Consider the following 23,096-nt stretch of genomic DNA (forward strand, 5'->3'; position numbering starts at 1 on the left):
GTAAGTCTGTTAAGGAACCATCAAAATACAGTGTTATCTTATATTTAGCAGACACACTACTAATACTCTTTTGAAGGCTAGTTGACATGTATTTGCAGAGTTACTTATCAAAAGCTGTCTAAAATGTCACGCCTTCGCTTTAGAGAGACAATGAGTCGTTTTGAGGAGGAGGTGAGTTTATGTTTTTGTTATTTATAATACATTATGCATTGATTATAATTAGCAATACCCTTATAATACAAATACGGGTTTCATAGAAAGTGTTGTTTTTAAACTCCAACCCATACGTCTGTTTAGGTCGTTTACACAAATCCCTGAAATATAACCCAACCAAAGCGTACACTACAATACAATGCAATGTCGTGCTCTTATGAGACTTGATCGTGCACTTATGGTATTGAAACCTGAGAACACATATGCTTATAATACATAAATATGCTATAATTTATGATTTTGCAGGATTTTTGCAACAGGTAGGTGTAGGTGTTGAGTTAGATGTGGTTATTCATACAAATTACACCCATCAAAATATGTTTTAATTGAAGTGAGACACTGCATTTAAACAAAAACATGCATTTTGACTGGCAATGACAATTATAAGTCATTTAATGACAACGGACTACACTAGGGTCGTTTTTTGTTGGAGGACAGGTTACTAGAATTAGAGGGTCAAATAAAGATTAGAGAAAAACAATAAAGAATTAGAAAGAAGGAACAAGCTTCAGAAAGAATAAAAATATTTTATGATGGCTACTATTCTGGAATTAATTATCCTGCGGCTGACTCTGGGGGGTGAAGATTTTGAAATCAGACACAGTATCAGTCTTTTTCATTAAATAATTATGTTTACAGTTACACTTGCTTGAAAAAAAAAAAGATTATGAAATTGTAACTGCCACATGGAGAAATGTAAATAAAAATCAGTATTTTCAACTATGATATATTTAGAATGCAAAACGACTGGAAATATGAATGATGCTGGATAATATTTTTTAAAGATAAAAAATATCATTAACCGTTATTATATTATTGCAAGGCACCCCAAAACGTATATGCAAATGAAATGTGAACTAATTGTGAAATAATATAGTACTTTAGGCTCAGAAACAACCAGTGTTGGTTGTAATAGGTTACAGATTACAAGTTAACCTATTTAAAATGTAATAAGTAGTGTAAATATTTCAGTTACTTTATTAATGAAACTGATTAACTTAGTACCTCTTTTTTATTTGAAATTGTTATTGTAATTTTAATTTAGGTTAAATTTCAGATTTAAAACCAAAACAAGACATTTTAATCACTCTTTTTTTCCCACTATCAAATCGTTGCATAACCACGACAGAAAACAATGACTTAAATAAAAACAGTTAATCTTAAATAAATAAATAAAAGCATTAAAATAAACCTAATATAAACCTAAATATACATCTAATATAATAACATAAAAAGGAGTTATCAAAATATGTGCCCTAAACTCCTGTAACACTGGTTTCTCATATTTCACAGCAATTTATTAAAGAAATATATTAAATCTGTATGTGTTTGTGTTCATTAACATTTCATAAGTAATTACATTTACTTTGTAATTAAATTACACAATTACATTACATGTAACTAGTTAGTCTCCATCACTGGAAACAACTGCTTACAATACTAACATATTTAAGACTGGGGCTCAGGGATTACGAATCACCCCATTTTTAATCACTCATTAACCTGTATTATATTAAACATATGTTAGGATTCGAGAGATGCTGGTCATTTAAAGTCTATGCCAGTTATAGTACTTTCAGCAGTCACTGAAGATCCTACACCAAGATACTACACCTCAGTGTTGACCTATTGAAGAATCAGCATTCTGACCTTTAGCACTGATACTGCGCAGGTCTGTGATCTTCATCAGGGTCTTGGGGAACATATGAGGCTTGCTGGGTCTCCGCTTTCGCACGTAGATTTTCAGAGCCTCTAGCAGGGGTTCCTGGAGCTGGTCTACTTTTGAAGGCTCTTCCAAATCCTGGCGATCTACAGAGACAGCCAGAGATGCAGCATATGATCAGAGACATTATAAATTAATACAATATCACAAGCTGTGCATCCCTCAGAGTGCTGTTGAACAGAATATGAACCCTCTAATCGATGAACAAACTCCCACAACCACAGGAGGGCAGTGTTTTAACTCCACTCAAGTCACTGACTGATCATTTTCTGATAGTTTTGACGTCACGGATCCGTATGGTTTTTGTAGAGTAGGGGAAAAAATAGGTCACACTTTATATTAGGTGGCCTTACCTGCTATGTACTTAGTACAAAATACTTTTGCTGCTATTGAGGTGAGATACAAGCAAGATTAGGGAGTAAGGTGTAAGATTTAATACAGATCTATTTACACAGATATTTATAAAAATATAAGTACAATGTAAAAACATGTATGTACACAAAAAGTCTGCTGTACCAAATTATTAATTTAAATGTAAGTAATAGTTAAGGCCACCTAATATAAAGTGGGACCAACAAAAAAAACCCAAAAAACAAACTGCACTTTATTTACAATAAGGTTACAATTAAAAAGCACACACATGCAAACATGTGAATTGCACATAATGCAGTTTTTAAATTAACTTCTAAATTATGCAGTTTTTATTTGTTGTTGAAATATATTAATTTTCACGGTGGCTGTCATAACTTGTTTCCTAAATTATTTATTTAAACATACATTAAATAATTAAGACATCACTTGAGTATAACTTAATTTCTCTGGTGAACTGTCGAACTGTGGACAATGATGACTAGCCTGAGGTATATTAAATGCATCATTCTCTCAGTTGCTATTTGAGCAAATGGGAATGCAGAGAGATAGAGCTGTTATTCACTGCTCTCTAGGTTAACCCAACTGTGACGAGAAATAATAAAAAAAACATCTATAAGCTATGACATTATCCAAAGCAATGAGCTCAACGCCACCCTTTCTCTTAGCTTCTTCTATAGTTCCTCAGTAAAAGTTGCTCTCAGCAGGTTTTAAGAGGAAACTCTTACCTAAGAACTTTTGCTGCTATTTAGGAGAACCCTTAGTCATAAGATAAAATATTTTGTGAATATGGTCCATATTATTCAATAATTTAAACTGAGCTTTAAGGATGTGATTCCCTATAAACATTAAAAATGACACTTCATAGGAAAAAGGTTTTTCTTTTTGTTGTTGTTTTTCTTGAATAAACAATTCATAAAAAATGTCTGACAAAAATAGCAAGGTAACAAGAAGAAAAAAAAACTTGTTTGGAGATTTTTCCATCTACAGATTTTTTCCCTGATCTTCTTTTCTCTTTAAATTGGGGTGCACACTATTACTGAAAAACACAATCTCTACTTAGCAGTCAGATGTCTGAAGGCACAGATCCCATATTAATTTTTTTGCGTTTGAACTAGCACCTTGTGACTACAAACATGATGACATATAAAATGGGTGACAGCATCACCAAAATCTGTTGAGGTCAATATACTGATAATTGTGACAGTGTGTGCAGGAGCATCACCTCCGGAGATGAGGCAGATGGCAGACAGCAGTCCCGTCTCCGTGTCGTCCATCTCGATGGGCAGGAGCTGGTTGGCGAAGGTGAACACCAGGTCTGTGAGCGGGCCGAAGCCAGCGTTGTGCATCTGTGTGCGGTTTAGCGTGAGACCGTCAGAGAACGTCATTGTGTCCTGGTCTGGGGTGTAACGTGTGCAGATACGCAGTATCTAGAGAGCAAGCATCAGATCATTTTAACAACAGATCAACCATCAGCTTCACTTCTTTGTATGACAAATGATTTAGACAAAACTGTAAACTGAAAACAAGGGAAGTGATGTGAGGCATTTTGCATTTTGTGTATAATTTTGTGTATAACTCTTGTGTATAATTTAGGAAAAAATAAGAGCCAGATTTGAAAATGTGTGTTAGCAGATGAAAAAACATATGTCCGTATGTGAGTAATTCACTTCATTTGCTTTATAAAACTGACTTTGTGCTGCTTAAATACATTTTAATGGTGAATTATCAAGTTTACTATTTAAAACAGATGCATGTCAGCGCTTACAAGTAATTCATGACAAGCTCACATTATCATCAATGCCAAAAGTATGAACTTTTTATTTTTCTTAAGTAACTGTGCGAGAACATAGCTGATCGTTACAAGAAACATAAGAGAACTCCATTAAATCATCCCCTTGGCTGTGAGACAACAACACCCCAGCAATACAATTTACTTCTGCATTTGTGTGTATGTATAATGAGAGTGTATATGGTGTGTGTGTGTGTGTGTGTGTGTGTGTGTGTGTGGTTTCACAGCACAAACTGTGGCTTGCTGACAGTGATTGGCGGCACTGTCAAGTAGATGAAACGGAATAAAACATGACTGCAGCTGACAGCAGGCTGCTTTCTCTCTATACACTACACACACACACACACACACACACACACTACACACACACACAGAGGCTCGTTTGATCCTCCTCCTCAACACAAACTATATAACATAACGGTGAGTTGCTATCACACAGGACACACACTCTGACCTTTGGAGCTGGAAACAGTGTGCGTTTGAGATAGACAGAAAAAGTATAAGAAAGACTTCGCTGTCTTTAAAGGGGTCATACAGTTTTGGTTTGTTTTTCACTGACGTTCACATATAATGTCAGTCAAGGTTTTCCGCACCAAAAACGTTTATAAAACAATTCATACACACATTTGTTCAGTCTGTTTAATTTCCACAACAATTATTACATGGTTATCTAATAAATAAATAAAACAGCACAGGAAATATTTAGTTGGAATTATTTAGCGTATGTTGTGTATTGTGTGAGATGGTGTGAATGATACGAGAGACAAGGAAGGCAAAACAGCAGTGTGTGTATGTGAGTATGTGAGCAATATGTTTCAAGAAAATCCTGTTTTCCATGACAAATATGTGGACTAATTCTTTGTGTTAGATGAAGGTCTATCATTCCGTTGTTGGTCTATCTATTTTCTCTCTCTCCATTGTTGTCTCTATCATGTCTTGCTTGCCGAGTGTTGACTGCTCTCGTTCTTTCTCATTACTGCAGAAAAGACAACTCGGCTCTCAAACAACAAACTCGGATCTCTCACAAACAACAAACAAAGAAATGTCTGGAACTCTACCCAGTAAATACAAAGCATAGTGCAACCATGGCAGTTAAATGAGAAAACAAGAGCTGAAATTCCACCGCACATCATGTTATTACAGGACAAAACACGAGCGGACTGACCCTGCATCAACAAGCCTATAAGAAACATGATCTGAGCTCAAACTATAGCTTTCATTTATGAATTACAGAAAACAGCTAATCAAAAAGACCTCACTCATTCATTTAAACTAATCTTACAAGTCAACAAATGATGGCAAACTCTTCACAAGACTCGTTCAGCTCTTGTTAAATATTCATTAGATAAGTCAGATCTATGGCTACAGCAACCCATTATTTTCAATACACGCCAATTAATAGTTTAAGCATTTCAGTCTATTCCTGCTTTTTGTTTTCATTGCAGTAACTGAAGTAAATCCTGATTGTTTTAAACTAAGTGAATCTGCATCACAATCATCTATTGAAAAAGGATTGCGATTTCAAGGTGTAACAGTAAAACTTAATATAGCCTGTTGAGTTTTACTAGCAGTATGTTGCTGAAGTAGAAATAGTTTCTGACTGCATGCTTTCATTCAAAAAAGGACGAATGAAGCAATGATAGGTGAATAGAGTCTGCAAAAAAATCTATGATTGGACAGGTAAATCAATGACATAAGCCTCTTATGGCCATTTTAGATAAGCCTGAAGATGCAGTGTTAAACAAGACTTGACGATAGAGGTCACTGTTGTCTTAAGCATTGGAAATATGCAGTTTTAATTAGTCATTTGTACTCAAGACAGAAAATGCCAAGTAGTTGAGAAACCCTGCGTTGAAAAATGTCCACCTTTACAACAGTACAAAACATTTATTGAAGTCCTTTCTTTACTATGATAGGGAAAAAATGTAGGTGTTTATTGTATTCATTAAGTTCAATCATTCAAGAAAATTTTTTTTTTTACAGTAGGTAATTAAAGAAAAGTTTATTAGTATATTAAAGCCTTCAAACTACCAAGCCCCGGCTGAGTGACAGCTTAAATTAAGCTAGATCTTAAGCTTGAACCCTGTTACACATTTTTTTTATTACATTTATTTTTATGAAATGGCTTAATGTGAATAACACACTTAAAATGTAAATATAGTATTCAATATTAATTACAAATGACAGAAAACAACTGTCAAAATCAGCTTTATGCTGTTTTAAGTTGCAAATAAAACTGTGTGGTTCACATGCACATACCAATATGTCGAGGCAGGCGGCTTTGAGCAGTGTGATCTGATCAGCGATAGTGAGTCCAGTGAAACCAGGAACTCGTTTGGCAAACTCCACGATTTTAATAATGCACTTAGTGGCCAGTTCACTGAACTTGTCCCAGAGACCCAGATCCAGACGCACGCGGTGATCCGCACTGGAGTTCTGCAGACGACACACACAGACACACAAAATACTGTTAAAACAAAAGTCTTTTGTCTAAACATGAATCTCTTCAACACATATGTTTATGGGTTGTGATTTTAAGTATCTTTGTCCAAGATCTAAAATACTAAACAAAAACTCTATACTCTAACGTAAGTTACAGAATGAGTGAAGCACAACTGACTCTGAGGAGCGTCTGCTTTGAGAGCAGCTGATGCTAATGTGTTTGTTTTCCAAGAGTTTACATTAAACAGCCCATCTGCCTCAGATCAGACCTCCCATGTTCACACAGCAGTAACATCAACAGAAAGAGAGACAGAGGAATAACGCTCTTGAATTCTATTTGAGCACTTAAACACTTATTGTTTTCAACGTTATTATTATTTACAATTGTTACAGCAGAGAGAGAAAAAAACATTTCATTAAATTACAATAAAAAGAACTGTGTTGAGAAACGTCCCATGCTGCAATAAAATACACACGATACATTGAAGCTCAAGTAAATATATTTGTGAAAACAAAATATTTTGTTAATTTTTTTTATCCCATGTCATTATCCCATCCCATTACAAAATGTGATTCAGGGGCAATAAACTGCTTTTACAATCTTATATTAGGCTACATTTAGAGTAAATGCAAGTTTGTGAGGAATATTTTAATTGAATTTTATTGAAATGCTCATGCATATTACAGACATTCAAATGCCACATATGTGAATGTATTTTGTTGAAAAATGTATTTTTCAATAAAAATTTACATTTATAAAAATATTAATGAATTAGGCATTAATATAGCCCTTTTATTTTCCTATTGCTATACAACCAAAGTGCTTTTGAAGCATATTTTAAATATATCTAAAATAATACATATATAATTTTTTTATATATATATTTATATTTATTTATTATATTATATTATATTATTTTCACTGGCTTTTCTTCCTTTAATTTTACCATGAAATATTTGTGAGATTCAACCTAACATATTATCAAAATGCTGACCACGTGGCATATTAAATTGCACAAATTACTAGCATTCTAAATACATTTGAAAACTCATATGATGTTAAAAAGTATCACTTTCTGTCAGTTCTGAGATATCCCAAAAAGAAATAGGCAGGATCATTCCCGCTAGCCCCAGGTTCAATTCTGTCACTAGCCTTATTCATCAAAGGGAATGGTTTCCTGTGCTCTGGACTGAAAGCCGCAGGCTGTGGGATGCTCTGCGTGCATCTATTGTCTCGGGCTCAGATCAGTAAATATGATCTCTGCTTCAGAGAGAAGCACATCACAGCTACCATTAAATCACTCTAAGAAAGTGGCGGCACATTTCGCTGAGAGACCTCACCAATGATTGGCAAACTAACCGCAGAAAGACAAGCGGGCAGACTTTGATATTAAACCTACTTGTCTTCTTCCTCCCCGGGGCAAAGACGACACTGTTTGATTTCCCTTCCAATCTCAGTCAATTACCACAAGGTCATAATTCAATAGAGCCAAACAAGGAAGTGGCTAGGGAATTCTAATTTCATTTAGCTACATTTATCCTAACAAATTAGACAACTTGTGACATTAGAAAATAAGCTGGCGATGTTAGAACGAGCACAGCGGCATCGATCATGCAAACAGTGCTAACAATGATGTAAAATAGCACATGCTGCCTATGCAGCTAATATCCAGTCATCTCCAAACCACCTCCTTGAACCGAAGGCCACATATCAGCACTGTTTTATTTGATCTTTAAAGCTGCCAGGGTCAATTCTCATAACCATCACTGTCAATAAAGCATTATTCATTTTAGGACAGAAGTGCAGCTATATCTCTCTCACCCGCCTGTGAACTCCTCAATCACTGAAGGACGAGATTTGAATATTTTACGGCATAATTGGAGCTTTAACCTAATCTGAGAGAGTGCGGCTTCTTTTCTGTTGCTTAATAAAAGCATGTCGGGAACCAATCGTGTGCAATAATGAGGAACTTCTCTCAGGCTGAGAGCGAGGATAATTAGCCCTGATCCAGATTAAAGCCATGTTTAAACACTCCTCGCTGCTGTTCAGGCAAACATCACTGTTAAGCATGGCATAGCTGTGCTTTTTTGGGAGTACAAGGAAAGATATAAACATCTTTAGCTTTTATCAATGCAAAATGACAGAAAATCATGCCAGCAAAAATGCCTTCCTAAGCTAACATACGCAGGGTTTGACATTAACTTTGTGTGTGTTTTTTTTTTAATTTTGCTTCTGGGAAATTTATAATTTATGGTTTCTGCATACTAAAACGTTTACTTAAATTGATTTCCCAGGTTGTTTTATGTTATATTTTATGTTATAAATATAAAAAACTATATTTTTACCACAATACGTTCATCTGTGTGCAGCTGTGTTCAGTTGTTTGGATTGTTCTTTCACTTGCACCTTTAAAAAAACACTTGTCCCGGACAAACATTAACATTGTAAATTTCAGTCCTTCAAAGTGGCCAGTGGGAGTGACTGTGTTAGACATCACTGCTGAAATCCACCTGCAATTTGAGGGATGGCAGGTGTTAATCTCAAGAATGCCTGAAAAAACATACACTATATTGTCAAAGTATATGGACACCTCCTTCTGATAAACAGGTTTGACTACTTTGGTAATTTCCATGAGCACAAATCTTAGTGTTCATTTCATGTTATTTTAGGCAATTATGTGCTTCTAATTTTATAACAGCAGTACCACGCACTATATGGACAAATGTACTGGCACAGCCCCTTCTTTAGAACAAAAAAAGGTACTTCCAAAACTGTGGCAACAAAGAGAAAACATAATTATAACTGTATAAACGGGCCAAATACACACTGAAAAAGGAGATTAGAGTGGCAAAGAGGAATTATTCTGAAAAGCTTCTGATTCAGTTCTCCTCTAGTGACACTGCTTCTGTGTGGAAAGGTCTGAAAGACATCAATAACTACAAGACACCATCCCCCAGCACTGTGGCAAATTAACAACTGGCAGATGACCTGAACTAGTTTTACTGCAGGTTTGAAAAGACATCATTCTCACCTCCTGCAGTCCCCCTCTCAACAAGATGACGTGTGCCAGGTATTCAGAAAAAACAAAAGAGGAAAGGCACCAGGCACAGACGGTGTGACTCCGGCCTTTCTGAATTATTTTAATTAATTTTAAAAATCTTAAAATCTTAAAACTCCTCATAAAACACAATGTATTTGTGACATTGTAAAAAGAATGGCATCTATGGTAATATTAGTCTTGTTTCTTTCTTATTCTGTTTCGCAGTTTGTATCCAGATTAGATGGTGGATCAGCACCCAGAGATTATATTCATCAGAGACTAGAACACCTAGATGAGCCCCGTGGACAGATCACCAGATCCTGATGCACACACACACACACACAATAAGTCATTTACACTATCTGACACAGCGGCGTTTAAAAATGGAACTGGACGTTAAGTGCTGGGCGTCCGGTCAGAGGAGAACTGGCCCCAACTGAGCCTGGTTTCTCCCAAGTTTTTTGTTTCTTCATTCAGTATGGATGGAGTTTTGGTTCCTTGCCGCTGTCACCTCTGGCTTGCTTTGTTTGTTTCTAGCGATTATTGTCAAATTGATTACAGAGGCTGTCTCTGCATTTAATAACAAATTGTTCAATCTCGTCATTATACATCCCTATCATTGTATTCTTCTATTTGATACTGTTCAGTGCTTGATACAATCTGTGTTGTTAAAAGCGCTATACATATAAAAATTATTGCAATGACTGAAATCATTTGATCATATTCTTTTTAATCCTGTTCATATACGATGATGACTCAGCACATGAGAATTGTAAATCCCCGTTATACATGTTATACAAGAGCAAATTAAGTATTGCAGTTAACTAAGAATTGTATTAGATGTATAATACCATGTATGTTGCAATAATATTGTTGTAATATGTATTTGTTTATTTCAGACTACTCCAATCCTTACAATAGTAAAGATCTTAAATCCTTTGCCATGTTTTTACTAATCAGCACATAGAGTTCAAACTTTCTTATATTCCTTTGAGCCAGAAGTGTGCTTACCACAGAGATAGGATGTCAGAACAACCTCCCTTTAATAGTGTGAGCCCACGATGCACAACCCAGCCTTAGAGACTATGAAGTACAATATTCTATTCAACCAACTAAACCAGTTATAAGCAGCCCCATGCAGCATTCACATGTGAAAGAAGAGGAGCCACACTCTGTTCAAAGTGAATTTCCCTCTCCAAGTTTACATAGTTACTGTATTGAAGCAGCAGCTGGAGCCATGTGTACTCTATATTATTGTGCTAACAGACAACCAATAGACAGTGGTCCAATAAAATGCACTATGAAAGTGATGGAGAGAGGGAGCATTTTCTGCAAGAGGATGAGTCTTTATTCACATCTGTTAGACACAGGTTGGAGGTTCAAGATCTGAAAAGGGAGAATGTCCAACTACGTAAAGCTGAGATGGTAATTAAGGAGGAAATTAGGCAGTTACAGAACCTTCACATAGATATGCAGAATTTAATACAGCAGCAGAAAGCCTCACAAGCACCTCAACCACAGCAAGACCAACTGAGGCAGCAACACCAAGTTCAGTGCCCTACATTCCACAACCTACTCCACTCGAGGATAGTTTCTTTAAGCTAGGTGCAGACCTATATGCCCTCAAGTCAAGGCTACAGCCAGCTACTGCCCATGTTCCATATTCTTCTCCCAGGGGGCAGCCTCAGACCAGTGCCTGTCCAGAGACTTTCTACAGAGGGTAGCGCAATTTGCTCTTAGGCCATACACAGACACTATGACTGCTTTTACTGACAGATTTGGAAGACCTTGCCTTAACTAAAATAGCAGCAGTTATGGATGCTCCTTTACATTCCCCATTCATACATTCCCAATAAGTCTGGGGCAGTCTACACTTTGATTGATTTAGTAGAGTGGCTCAAGTTTGAATCCTGGTGCCAAGACATTGAGAACCTGACTCAAAGAATGGAGCAGAGATGTAGAATGGTGCCACCAAGATCAGTCTCAGTAGTAATGTCCAGACTTGCCACCGTTCTTCATGGAGGTGATCAAACCCCTGACACAGCTACACAGGTAATGTCAGGCTCAAAGCAGTTCAACCCAGTCCAGAAACCTGAACAGAATAGGCTGTTGTGCCCATTCTGTGACAGTACAAAACACTTCCTAAGTTAGTACACCACCTTCCAGGAATTCAGTAAAGATGAGATGATGAAATGGATAAAAGACAACCAACATTGCTGGAAATGTGGTCGGTCACACTTAGCAAAAAAGTCAGGCTGAGCACTCCTACCCCATTGCAATGCTCCAGCAATGCTGCAGCCCATTCACAAAGCACATCCCCTTCTTCTAATAGGAGCAGATTATCCCCACCTGATTACACCCATTGAGCCTGTTCATCTCGGACCCCCTGGAGGTCGGGCAGCAATCAGAACCAAACTAGGTTGGACATTACAAGGCCACAGCTCCAACCTCAGCAATGCTTGCATATATTTGTCAACCCTCAAATGGAAAAACTCTTCTGGACTTGTTATAAACCAGAACCACCAGAGTCATGGTAGTTGAAGTAAACTGTTATGCAACATCGCTGCTAAAGGAAAGCTGGTATTACTTCCATGCCACTAAGGATTCTGTCATGCCCGACTTGAGGAACACAGAGCGACAAACTAAGGTCCCTCAATGGCAGCTACATACAATGAAGAGATCAAGAAACTAGAGAATTCTGGTTATGTAGTTAAGCTCACCATGAACTCGGTGACCACTGGAGGAGAATCATGGTTTATTCCCCACCACATGGTTCAGAATAATGATTGTGTGGTGTTCAATTGCTCTTTTGAACAAATGGGTCAAAATCTGAACCACTATCTCCTTACTGGACCCTTCCCTTTTGGGACTGCTGTTGGGTTTTAGGGAGCATACTATCACAGTAAGTGGAGATATAAATTTATGACTGACAAGTACTGTCCTTTGGCACAACCTGCAGCCCTTGCTGAGCCATCTATGCTGTACAGGGCCATGCTTCAGACAACACAAAACCAGATGACATCCTCAGATCAACAGTTGAACAGAACTTTTACGTAGACAACTGCCTCAAGAGCTTAAATTTTTAGATGATGCCAAACAGTTGGTTGCATGGTCTTCTTAACAGTGGTGGGTTTAAGATTCGTCAGTGGACCTGCATCATTACAAATGTCATTGATCACCTTCCTAAAGAGGCTTTTTCAGATAGCATTGAACAAATATGCCTTGCATATTTGGGGGCAGTGGTGTTAAGGAGAGCTTACCAATTAGAGACTACCTCATTGGTGATGTTGGGAAAGGACAATAGGTGGAGAGCTAAAAACATGAACAGGACCAGTGACAAAAGGCAGCCCTGCTGGAGTCCAACATGCACCAGCAACAAATCTGACTTACTGCTGGCTATGCAGACAAAGCTCCTGCTCCAATCATACAGTGACTGGACAGCCCTTAGCAAAGGCTCCAAACCCCATACTCCCAGAACACCCCCCACAGGACACAGCAAGGGACACAGTCAAATGCCGTCTCCAAATCCACAAAGCACATGTGGACTGGTTGGACAAACTCCCATGAATCCTATAGTACCCTGCAGAGGGTATAGAACTGGTCGAGTTTTTCACGACCAGGACGAAAGCTGCATTGTTCCTCCTGGATCTGTGGTTCGACTATCGTATGGATTCTCCTCTCCTAGCCTAGACAGCCCCACAACATCCAGAACCCTGAGGTACTCAGGGTGAATCTCTTCCATCCCTGGTGCCTTGCCATCAAGCAGCTTCTTAACTACCTCAATGTCGGCCTCCTCTGGGCCCCCGGCCTCTGCTTCCTCAGTGGAAGGCGCATTGACAGGATTGAGGAGCTCCTCAAAGTTTTCCTTCCACCGCCCAACAATTTCCCCAGTAGAAGTCAGCATATTCCCACCCTGACTGTATACAGTGATAGGCCATTCAATGACAATGGAGGCAAAGAACATGGTTCAAACACAGTTCACTCAGGTTCAAACACAGTTCACTTGGACTCAATGTCTCCTTCCTCTGAATCTGGTCAAAACTCTGCCGGAGGTAGGAGTTGAAGACTTCCCTCACAGGAGGCTCTGTCAAATGTTCCAAACAGATCTGTACGTTTGGGCCTGCTGTCTGTCCTGCTTCCTCCCCTGCCAACAGATCCAACTCAACACCACATGGTGATCAGTTGACAGCTCCGCCCTTCTCTTCACCCTAGTGTCCAAGACATATGGCCGGAGGTCTGAATTCTGTGCAATAAACACCTTTAGTTTTTGAGAAAATGCAGTTGCTGACTAATTGTAAGGTAAACAACACCCCCACTTAAGATATCACCACTTTGTGTCATGTCAAAATATCACTTGAAATAGCCTGAAAATGTGATGATTGTGTTTTTAGTGAGCAATTTAGCTTGATGAAACGAAATGTATTGAAGATGACAGTTTTGACGACGACAGCCTGAAAATAATAAAACTGATATTCCCGTCTCTAGTCCATTCCCTGTGTTGTGTGAAAGATCCGAGCGCAACTTTAACATGAACCCGGAAGATGTCACAGCAACAAACCCTATCACAGAACACATTGGTACTGAATTTGCTGTGACCGCCATCCAAGGCAAACCACTGGGGCGTGAGAGAATTCTCTCTGTATTACTTGCACCAACTCAGTTCGAAAGTCCAGAACCAGAAAGTACTTAAGTCCAGTACTTGGCGTTCCATTATGTTTTTTTAGCAAAGAAGCTGCCACCCAACTTCCACCTGAATGATTACCGCTCTGTAACTCTGACGTCGGTAGTGATGAAGTGCTTCGAGAGACTCGTCAGAGACTTCATCACTGCATCACTACCGGACACACTCGACCCACTACAGTTCGCCTACCGCCAGAACCGGTCTACGGAGGATGCCATCACACACCTCCTCCACACAACCACGAGCCACCTGTATTTTAGAAAAGGGAACTATGTGAAAATGCTGTTCGTGGACTATAGTTCAGCGTTCAACACCATAGTTCCCTCCACACTCACCTCGAAGTTGGAGGTCCTGGGACTCAGGAATCCCTGCGTCACTGGATCACCAACTTCCTGACCGACAGACCACAAGCCGTACGGATGGGAAAACACACCTCATCCTCCCTCACTCTCAGCACTGGAGCCCCTCAGGGTTGTGTTCTGAGCCCCCTGCTGTACTCGCTGTACACACATGACTGTGTGGCCACTACAAACTCCACCACCATCATTAAATTTGCTGACGACACTGTCGTGGTGGACCTGATCTCCAACAACGATGAGATGGCCTACCTTGGCCTACCTAAAATTTGAATCTGAATTTTAATCCGTTGTTAACTTTGTTATAAGTTTCAAGATGGCGCCGCGAATGGCAGCCTCGGTGCTTCGCTCTCAAGTGCTCGTGTTGTTTTTGTTAGTTTTTCCTGTTTTTTGTTTATCAAACACCATCGTTTTTACCAGGGATGAACTGCTGAACATTCGGCAGACCACTCCGCAAAATATTTCACCGGTCTTTGATTATTCCAACGTCTTGTTGAACATCGTAGTTAGCGGAGCAGCGGTGCTGGTCAAAAGCCTAAGGCCGCGCAGACGGGGGAAACGGGCCGGCGCGCTTGTGAAACTCAGACAACGTGGACTCCGAACGCCGTTGCCCAGCATTCACCTGGCGAACCTCCGCTCTCTTCTTCTGCTTACCCGGACTAACAGGGATTTCTCAAACTCTGCTGCTCTGTGTTTCACGGAAACCTGGCTAAACGATGCAATTCCAGACAGCGCATTAAGTCTGCCGGGCTTTCAGCTGTTTAGAGCGGATCGCGTCGCAGAATTAACGGGGAAATCGCGCGGCGGCGGGACGTGCTTTTACATCAATGAAAGGTGGTGTACAGATGTAACTGTGTTAAAGAAGATGTGTTGCGCCGATGTAGAAGCACTCTTCATTAACTGCAAGCCTTTCTACTCTTGCCAAGGAGTTTTGCTCGTTTATTCTGGTGTGTGTTTACATCCCTCCATAGCGCCACGTGAGTCTGGCTTTACAAAAACTCGCCGAGCTGATCACAGAGACTGAGCAACAACACCCGGACTCTGTTTTAATCATTCTCGGGGACTTTAATAAAGCCAACCTCTCACGTGAACTGCCAAAATTCAGACAGCACGTTACCTGTCCAACCAGAGACCATAACATACTGGATCACTGCTACACCGCAATAAAGGATGCTTATCACTCCGTCCAACGAGCTGCCCTGGGACTTTCTGATCACTGTTTGGTCCATCTCATACCGACCTACAGGCAAAAGCTGAAATCAGCTAAACCTGTTCTTAGGACTGTAAAAAGATGGACTAACGAAGCAGAGTGGGATTTACAAACCTGCTTTTCTCTCACTGATTGGACTGTCTTTGAAGCTGCTGCCACAGATCTGGACGAGCTCACAGAAACTGTAACATCATATATTAGTTTCTGTGAGGACATATGTATTCCTACCAGGACTTATTTAACTTACAACAATGACAAACCATGGTTCACTGCTAAACTCAGTCAGCTCCGTCAAGCCAAAGAAGATGCTCGCAGGATAGGGACAGAGCCTTGTATAAGCAGGCCAAGTACACACTAGAAAAGGAGATCAGAGTGGCGAAGAGGAATTATTCTGAAAAGCTTCGCACCCAGTTCTCCTCTAGTGACACCGCTTCTGTGTGGAAAGGTCTGAAAGACATCACCAACTACAAGACACCACCCCCCAGCACTGTGGCAAATCAACAACTGGCAGACGACCTGAACGAGTTCTACTGCAGGTTTGAAAGGAACCATTCTCACCTCTTGTAATCTCCCTCTCCCCACACCTGCCCTTCAACTCAGCGAAGATGACGTGTGCCAGGTCTTCAGGAAGAACAAAAGAAGAAAGGCACCAGGCCCAGACGGTGTGACTCCAGCCTGTCTGAAAACCTGTGCTGACCAACTGGCCCCCATCTTCACTCAGATCTTCAACAGATCATTGGAGCTGTGTGTAGTACCTTCATGCTTCAAACGCTCCACCATCATCCCCATCCCAAAGAAACCCAAAATTAATGGACTTAAGGATTTCAGACCCGTGGCTCTAACGTCTGTGGTCATGAAATCATTTGAAAAACTGGTTCTGGGTTATCTGAAGGACTTTACAGGACCCCTACTGGACCCCCTGCAGTTTGCGTACAGAGCAAACAGGTCAGTGGACGATGCAGTCAATATGGGACTGCATTATGTTCTGCAACACCTAGACAGACCAGGGACTTATGTGAGGATCCTGTTTGTGGACTTCAGTTCGGCCTTCAACACCATCATACCAAATCTCCTCCACCCCAAACTAACCCAGCTCTCGGTGCCCACCTCCGTCTGTCAGTGGATCAGCAGCTTCCTGACAGACAGACAGCAGGTAGTGAGGCTGGGAAAATTCTCATCCAGCACTTGCACAACCAGCACTGGAGCCCCTCAGGGTTGTGTCCTCTCCCCACTGCTCTTCTCCCTCTACACGAATGACTGCACCTCTAAAGACGCCTCTGTCAAACTCCTGCAGTTTGCAGAAGACACCACAGTCATCGGCCTCATACAGGACGGTGACGAGTCTGCTTACAGACAGGAGGTCAAAGAGCTGGCTGAGTGGTGCAGTCTGAACAACTTGGAGCTCAACGCGCTCAAAACAGTGGAGATGATAGTGGACTTCAGGAGGAACTCCCCTACACTCCCCCCACTCACCATCATGGACAGCACTGTGGTAACAGTGGAGTCATTCAGGTTCCTGGGCACCACAATCTCCCAGGACCTGAAGTGGGACACTCACATCGACTCCATTGTTAAAAAGGCCCAGCAGAGATTGTACTTCCTTCGTCAGCTGAGGAAGTTCAACCTGCCACAGGAGGTGCTGAAACAGTTCTACTCGGCCATCATACAATCCATCCTCTGCACTTCCATAACTGTCTGGTTCAGCTCAGCTACCAACCATGACCTCAGAAGACTACAGAGGGTAGTCAGGACTTCTGAGAGAATCATTGGTACAACCCTCCCCACTCTCCAAGAACTGTACCTATCCACATTAAAAAAAAGGGTTAAGAAAATCACTCTGGACCCCTCACATCCCGCACACTCCATATTCGAACTGTTGCCATCTGGTCGCCGCTACAGAGCACTGATTACCAGGACAGCCAGACACAGGAACAGTTTCTTCCCCGAGGCAGTCAATACCTTATTCTACATCCCTAATCCTACCCAATACCTAAATTTAACAACTAGCTTACTAATTATAAATGAGCAGCAGCAAATGACAATTAAGAAAAATAAATTTACATTTTAATAAATTATAAAACTGAATTATATTTGTTCTCAATTTATATAAGTTTACTGTATACAATTTATACAGCAATGTATTCAGGGATAAAATCTATTTAAGTAGACATTTTTGACTTTCAACTAATTTATTACAAAACTATCCTAAAGAGAACGTCCATAAGAATCAATAGAAAAGTACTGGAATTTTACCAGAGAGGATTAAATCCTCAACAAAAGCCACAACAGCATTTAGAACAAAAGACAAGTGTTTATGTCATTACCCACAATCCAATGCAGCTGCTGAACTTTCGTTCAGAGCTCAGTTAATGGAGCAGTCACGTCAATCTGAGCCACCTTACACTGAACTAATGCTATATTTACACACACTTCAGCTGCCAACTATCTCCACATGGACTCGCTGTCAATAAAATCATCATAAAATCTCATCTGGAGCAGCTGTCATTCAGACAACACTTCCATACATCTAGTTGGGGCTTTTGCGTAGCTATCTAAAGCAGGATCTACATGTCAATGTGAATTACAATATAAAGTCGAAAGACTGATTATGTTTTTTTTTTTAATACACAGGGGCAGTTTCGGTGGTCAATAAACCTAAATCCCAGTTCAGAGAAGGCGAGTAGTTCTCTTTGTGTCTGAATCTCATGTAAATACAGCCAGTTATGGCTTCAGTGAACGTAAACTAGTGGGTAAGAAACACACAAATTATATATCTATAAGTTTCTTACCCACTAGTGTGTGTGTATATATATATATATATATATATATATATATATATATATATATATATATACATACAAGTGATAAATCAGAAATATTAGATGAATAAAATCAGGTTCAAAACCTGCAACATTTTAAATATTTTAAGATTGTAGAAAATACTGCCACTAATAGTCATATGAAATGTGTTAAATATCTCCATATTGTACTGTTCAAAGCATATTCATTGTATGTGATCACGTTAATGCTAAGTCTGACCATTTGTAAATGCTATATTTTTCTAAATATTTGCTTACAGTGTTTCTTCACCTTACATGTTCTTTTTTTTGCATTATTATGTCAATTCCAGCACCCCTCTGCACTTTTTTGTAATAAAAGCATCACTGTATTTGAGACCTGTGTGAGCTTATCACATCTCCTTTGACCCTGACTATACTTTAGCACTGAAATACATGTCAGGTATGAGTTCTTTGAGTAAGTGAGAGAGAGACTCACCGTGGTGTACTTGCCCAGCTGGCAGAGTGAGGGAAACGTCTCTTGGTGGGCTTTCCGTATCTTCTCGATAATGGTCTCTAGTTCTGCTGTCAACTCATAACTCTCAGCCAACTCTTGCTTTGGAATCTCCTTTTTCTTCTTATTCCTGTCATTCCGGACAGCTGAGTGTGCAAAACAAAATCAAGGGAGGTCACTCATACTTTATGGTTTGTTTATATTTCAGTTATAATATTCAATCACACACACACACACATAAAATCAGGGGAAGTCGCTCATACTTTCTGACCTGTTTATATGTCACATATGGGTGCAGAACACTATAATTAATTTATGTAAGTTAAGCTGACAGCTATCCGACCTAATTTATTATCAAAGTGATCTGACATCAAGAAGAATCTGTTATGACAGTTGAACACCTAGTTATATATATATATATACACACATAATGTCACATCTCTGGACTCTTGTCTTGTGCCATGTGCTCTCTGTGCCCTACCTTCCCTTCGTGTTAATTGTGTAATTGTCTTCACCTGCTCTCTGTTAATTTGGTCAATTAATTTGGTCCTTGTGTATTTAAGTCCTGTGTCTTTGTATTCCGGTTGTCCGATCGTCAATGTCCATTTGCTGTCCATACGTGGTTTTGTTCCTGAGGTCTATAAGTGGTTTTTGTTCTGCCTGCCTTTGTATATTTATTTTGCCAGTTTGGATTAAATCTGTGTAAGTTTATTTACATCTCGAGTACTTCTCTCTCGCGTCGAACCACCACACATGTGACACATTATATATATATATGAGAGTTGATCAACTGAAATAATGTGATAAATGTCCGAATACATTTTGATTTGACTGGATGTTTATACTGTATATAAATCAATTGTACAATAAACTAACTTTATGATTTCTTCAGATTTGGCTGTATTTGTCTTTATGTCAGCAGTATACTTATTATACCTTATTAAATGTTGCCTAGGATGTTATTTCTACGTTTTTCGATTTTTTTTTTTTTTTTTTTTTTTTTTTTTTTTTTTTTATTAATATGCCTCACCTTAAGTTAATATGTCAAAGCTTCTAGGAAAGGTTGTTTTATTTAGGTATTTACTGAAGATGCAATAAAAGTGTACACTTATATTCCAGTATATGAAACAGAAAATGAACATTATATTTCATAGTCACATGATTTTCTTTAGTCTTTAGGCAAGGTTTCCACATTGTGGATTATACAGCACAATTGTGTTCAACTTTTATAACAAGAAATGTCTTTGAACACCGAATCAGAATATAAGAATGAATCGTGAATGATCATGTGACACTAAAGACTGGAGTAATTGCTTTTGAAAATTCACCTTAGGATGTTGGCAAAGGTGAATTTTCAACAGCCATTACTCCAGTCTTTATTACTCCAGAAATAAATTAAATTTGAAATATATATAAAAAAAGAAAACAACTATTTTAAATTCCAACAATATTACTGTTTTACTGTAGTTCTGTCATGTCAGTGACCGACGAAATGGGATCCCGACAAAAGCACCATGGATGCTGCCCCTTCCAGTGTCCTGTGGGAGCCTCCCAGAGTAGAATCTCCTCCTGTCTGGTGTAGGCTGGGGCTCACCACAAGAAGACCAGCTACTGTTGTCATAGCACTACCCACTAAATGTTACCTCAAATGTTACCTATTCTACTGGAAAGGAACATATGGAAGTGTCATCCTTCCCAAAGGAGGTTTCAGAACTTTACTCATATGGACAATGTTTCAAGTGTATATGGAAGATTGGAGGTAACCCTATTAATATAGCAGAAGGTCTGCCGGAGAAACATGGGCTCCGAGGCTATACCATGGAATTTACACATATGAGATCATATTAGGTCACTATATATGGACTCCAGCCCTCTGGATTCAACGAGTGAGGGCCTGGAACTGGATGCTCCGCCACGTATGCCTGCCGAGGGGACGGAGTAGCTCAACAGGTCAACAGGGTCAAAAAAGTGTATGGACACTCTGGAGTTGTCAGCAAGCCGACCCGAAGCCTCTTAGTGCTTCAACCCATTTGAGGTAAGAACACAGGAGGATACTGGCTCCACACGAAGGCTATAGAACCTAGTGTTAGGGATTACTCAACATTGCAGCTCGACAGCTCTGACAGCGAGGTGCCACAAGCCAATGCCCAGGAGGATGCCACACTACTTGACCCATAACCAAGTAGAGTGGGAGTGGGCCCATAACCTGAGGAGGCAGGGCAACACCCTGTGCTTGATAAGCCAGTTTATGGCATCCACTATCCAGTGGGCCATCCTCTGCTTAGAGATGGCATTCCCCTTCTGCCAATGTAGCATCATAAGGCTTGCATCATAAGGCCTGGACAGACAGAGCAAAGCTAGGGATGGGTCAGCCTTCTTGGACACAGAGCGACAGGGAGAACCTGAAGGTTAGGACTTTGTATTGATATGCTCAAACTTCAAAACGCAAATTGCAGAAATGGCCTGCGGCACTGAAGAATTGAAAAATTAAAGTATGCATCCTTCAGGTCAATTGCTACAAACCAATCTTGACAATGGATGCCACCGAAGATGCATTTCTGCATCAGCATTTTGAACACAAAGCCTGTGGAGTGCTTCTGTTCATGACCACTTGCAACACAAAAGCTTAATGCGTGCAATCCACTCAACAAAAGGAAGAACCACTGCTGCTGAAGTGCTGTATCACCAGCAGTAAAGAGAGATGTGCAGTAAAGACTCAAAGCAGACAGGTTAGTGAGGAGCAGATCGATGAAAACCGCTCGGCTTCACATGAAAAGCTAAATATATACTGCACAAGCTGCTCATTTATACTCACACTGTGATCAGCTGTAGGTGCAATCAGCTCATGCCAATGTGCATTGGTTTGTCCATGCCCTCTACTTTGTAACTATGGCAATTTTAATTCAATTTCAAACTTTTTAGTAATACCTGTCAACCTCACTATTGTTACACTGTGTCAGCACATAGTCACACAACATCAGCAATGAGAAAATCTTGCAGAATCGATCAGAAATGGTCTTTGCAGTTATAAATATGCTTCAATTCAAAGACTTCAGTAGGCTGAACCCCACTTCAAAAGGAACACTGCTGTCAATGAAAGTGCAGCGTTTGGTCAAGTCACATCATATTAGAGGCGTGCTATGAGACAGCCTTGATCTAGCCGAGGCGTTACAAACACTAAAGCTCTATCTGTTAACACTGCATATATATTCAATGACATGCCTGACACAGTGCAAGTGAACATTGCTGGACTGTAGCAGGATAGGTACAGTCAGTCAGCCATATGTACAGTCAAATTACTTTGGAAATGAGATAAATAAAAATTGAACAAGTAGTGTAACTATTTCAGTTGCTTATTAATGTAATGATTACATTTGATTACTTTCTAAACTCCCAATAAGTGTTTTCAACTGTTAATCATTCTGAAACATTCAAAGCAGGCTGGGTTATATTACAGACTCAACACTGATTACTGTCAGACTTTCAAAATATTTCTTCACTTGAACTAAGATTATAATAATTAAATTTTAAAGCACAGCTAACACTAAATCAGAAATCATACTGAAAATAAACAAGATATTTTTAAATCAACTCTTTGCATGGCTATGACAAGAAACACCGTCATCTAACCAAAAAATTGTATCTCATATTTTAAAGCAGTAAAGCAGGAAAGAAGTCAAATCCAAATCTCCAAATCTGTATATACTTAAAATATTCAGATGTAAACCCCTTTGTAATCTTTAACATTTTCATAGGTATATGTCATTTAAATACACATCATTTTCTCAGTAACTGTGTAACAGATTATAGTTCCATTTATTTTGTAATTAAATATAATAATTCCTTTACATGTATCTAGTTACTCCCAATACTGATTTCTGTGTTGTTGCCCAGACTTCATTAAATCAATATTATATATAATAAATCAATATGTTAAAATCAGTATGTTCCATATAATAAATCAAAATCAAGTTCAAT

General features: G+C 39.3%; 1 protein-coding gene across 3 annotated transcripts in view; it reads right to left on the minus strand.

The window, feature by feature from the left end:
• The window catches only part of LOC122324230 (retinoic acid receptor beta-like), a 159,002-nt gene that overhangs the window by 1,752 nt on the left and 134,154 nt on the right, over positions 1 to 23,096 (minus strand). For all 3 annotated transcript variants that reach the window (XM_043218506.1, XM_043218504.1, XM_043218505.1), the window contains 4 exons: positions 19,104 to 19,264; positions 6,357 to 6,533; positions 3,531 to 3,735; positions 1,864 to 2,022 (listed from right to left, as the gene is read on the minus strand). In XM_043218506.1, coding sequence (XP_043074441.1) covers positions 1,864 to 2,022; positions 3,531 to 3,735; positions 6,357 to 6,533; positions 19,104 to 19,264 — 702 coding nt within the window. The remainder of the gene's footprint in view (positions 1 to 1,863; positions 2,023 to 3,530; positions 3,736 to 6,356; positions 6,534 to 19,103; positions 19,265 to 23,096) is intronic.

The sequence above is a fragment of the Puntigrus tetrazona genome, chromosome 19, assembly GCF_018831695.1.
Source record: "Puntigrus tetrazona isolate hp1 chromosome 19, ASM1883169v1, whole genome shotgun sequence".
Lineage (NCBI taxonomy): Eukaryota > Metazoa > Chordata > Actinopteri > Cypriniformes > Cyprinidae > Puntigrus > Puntigrus tetrazona.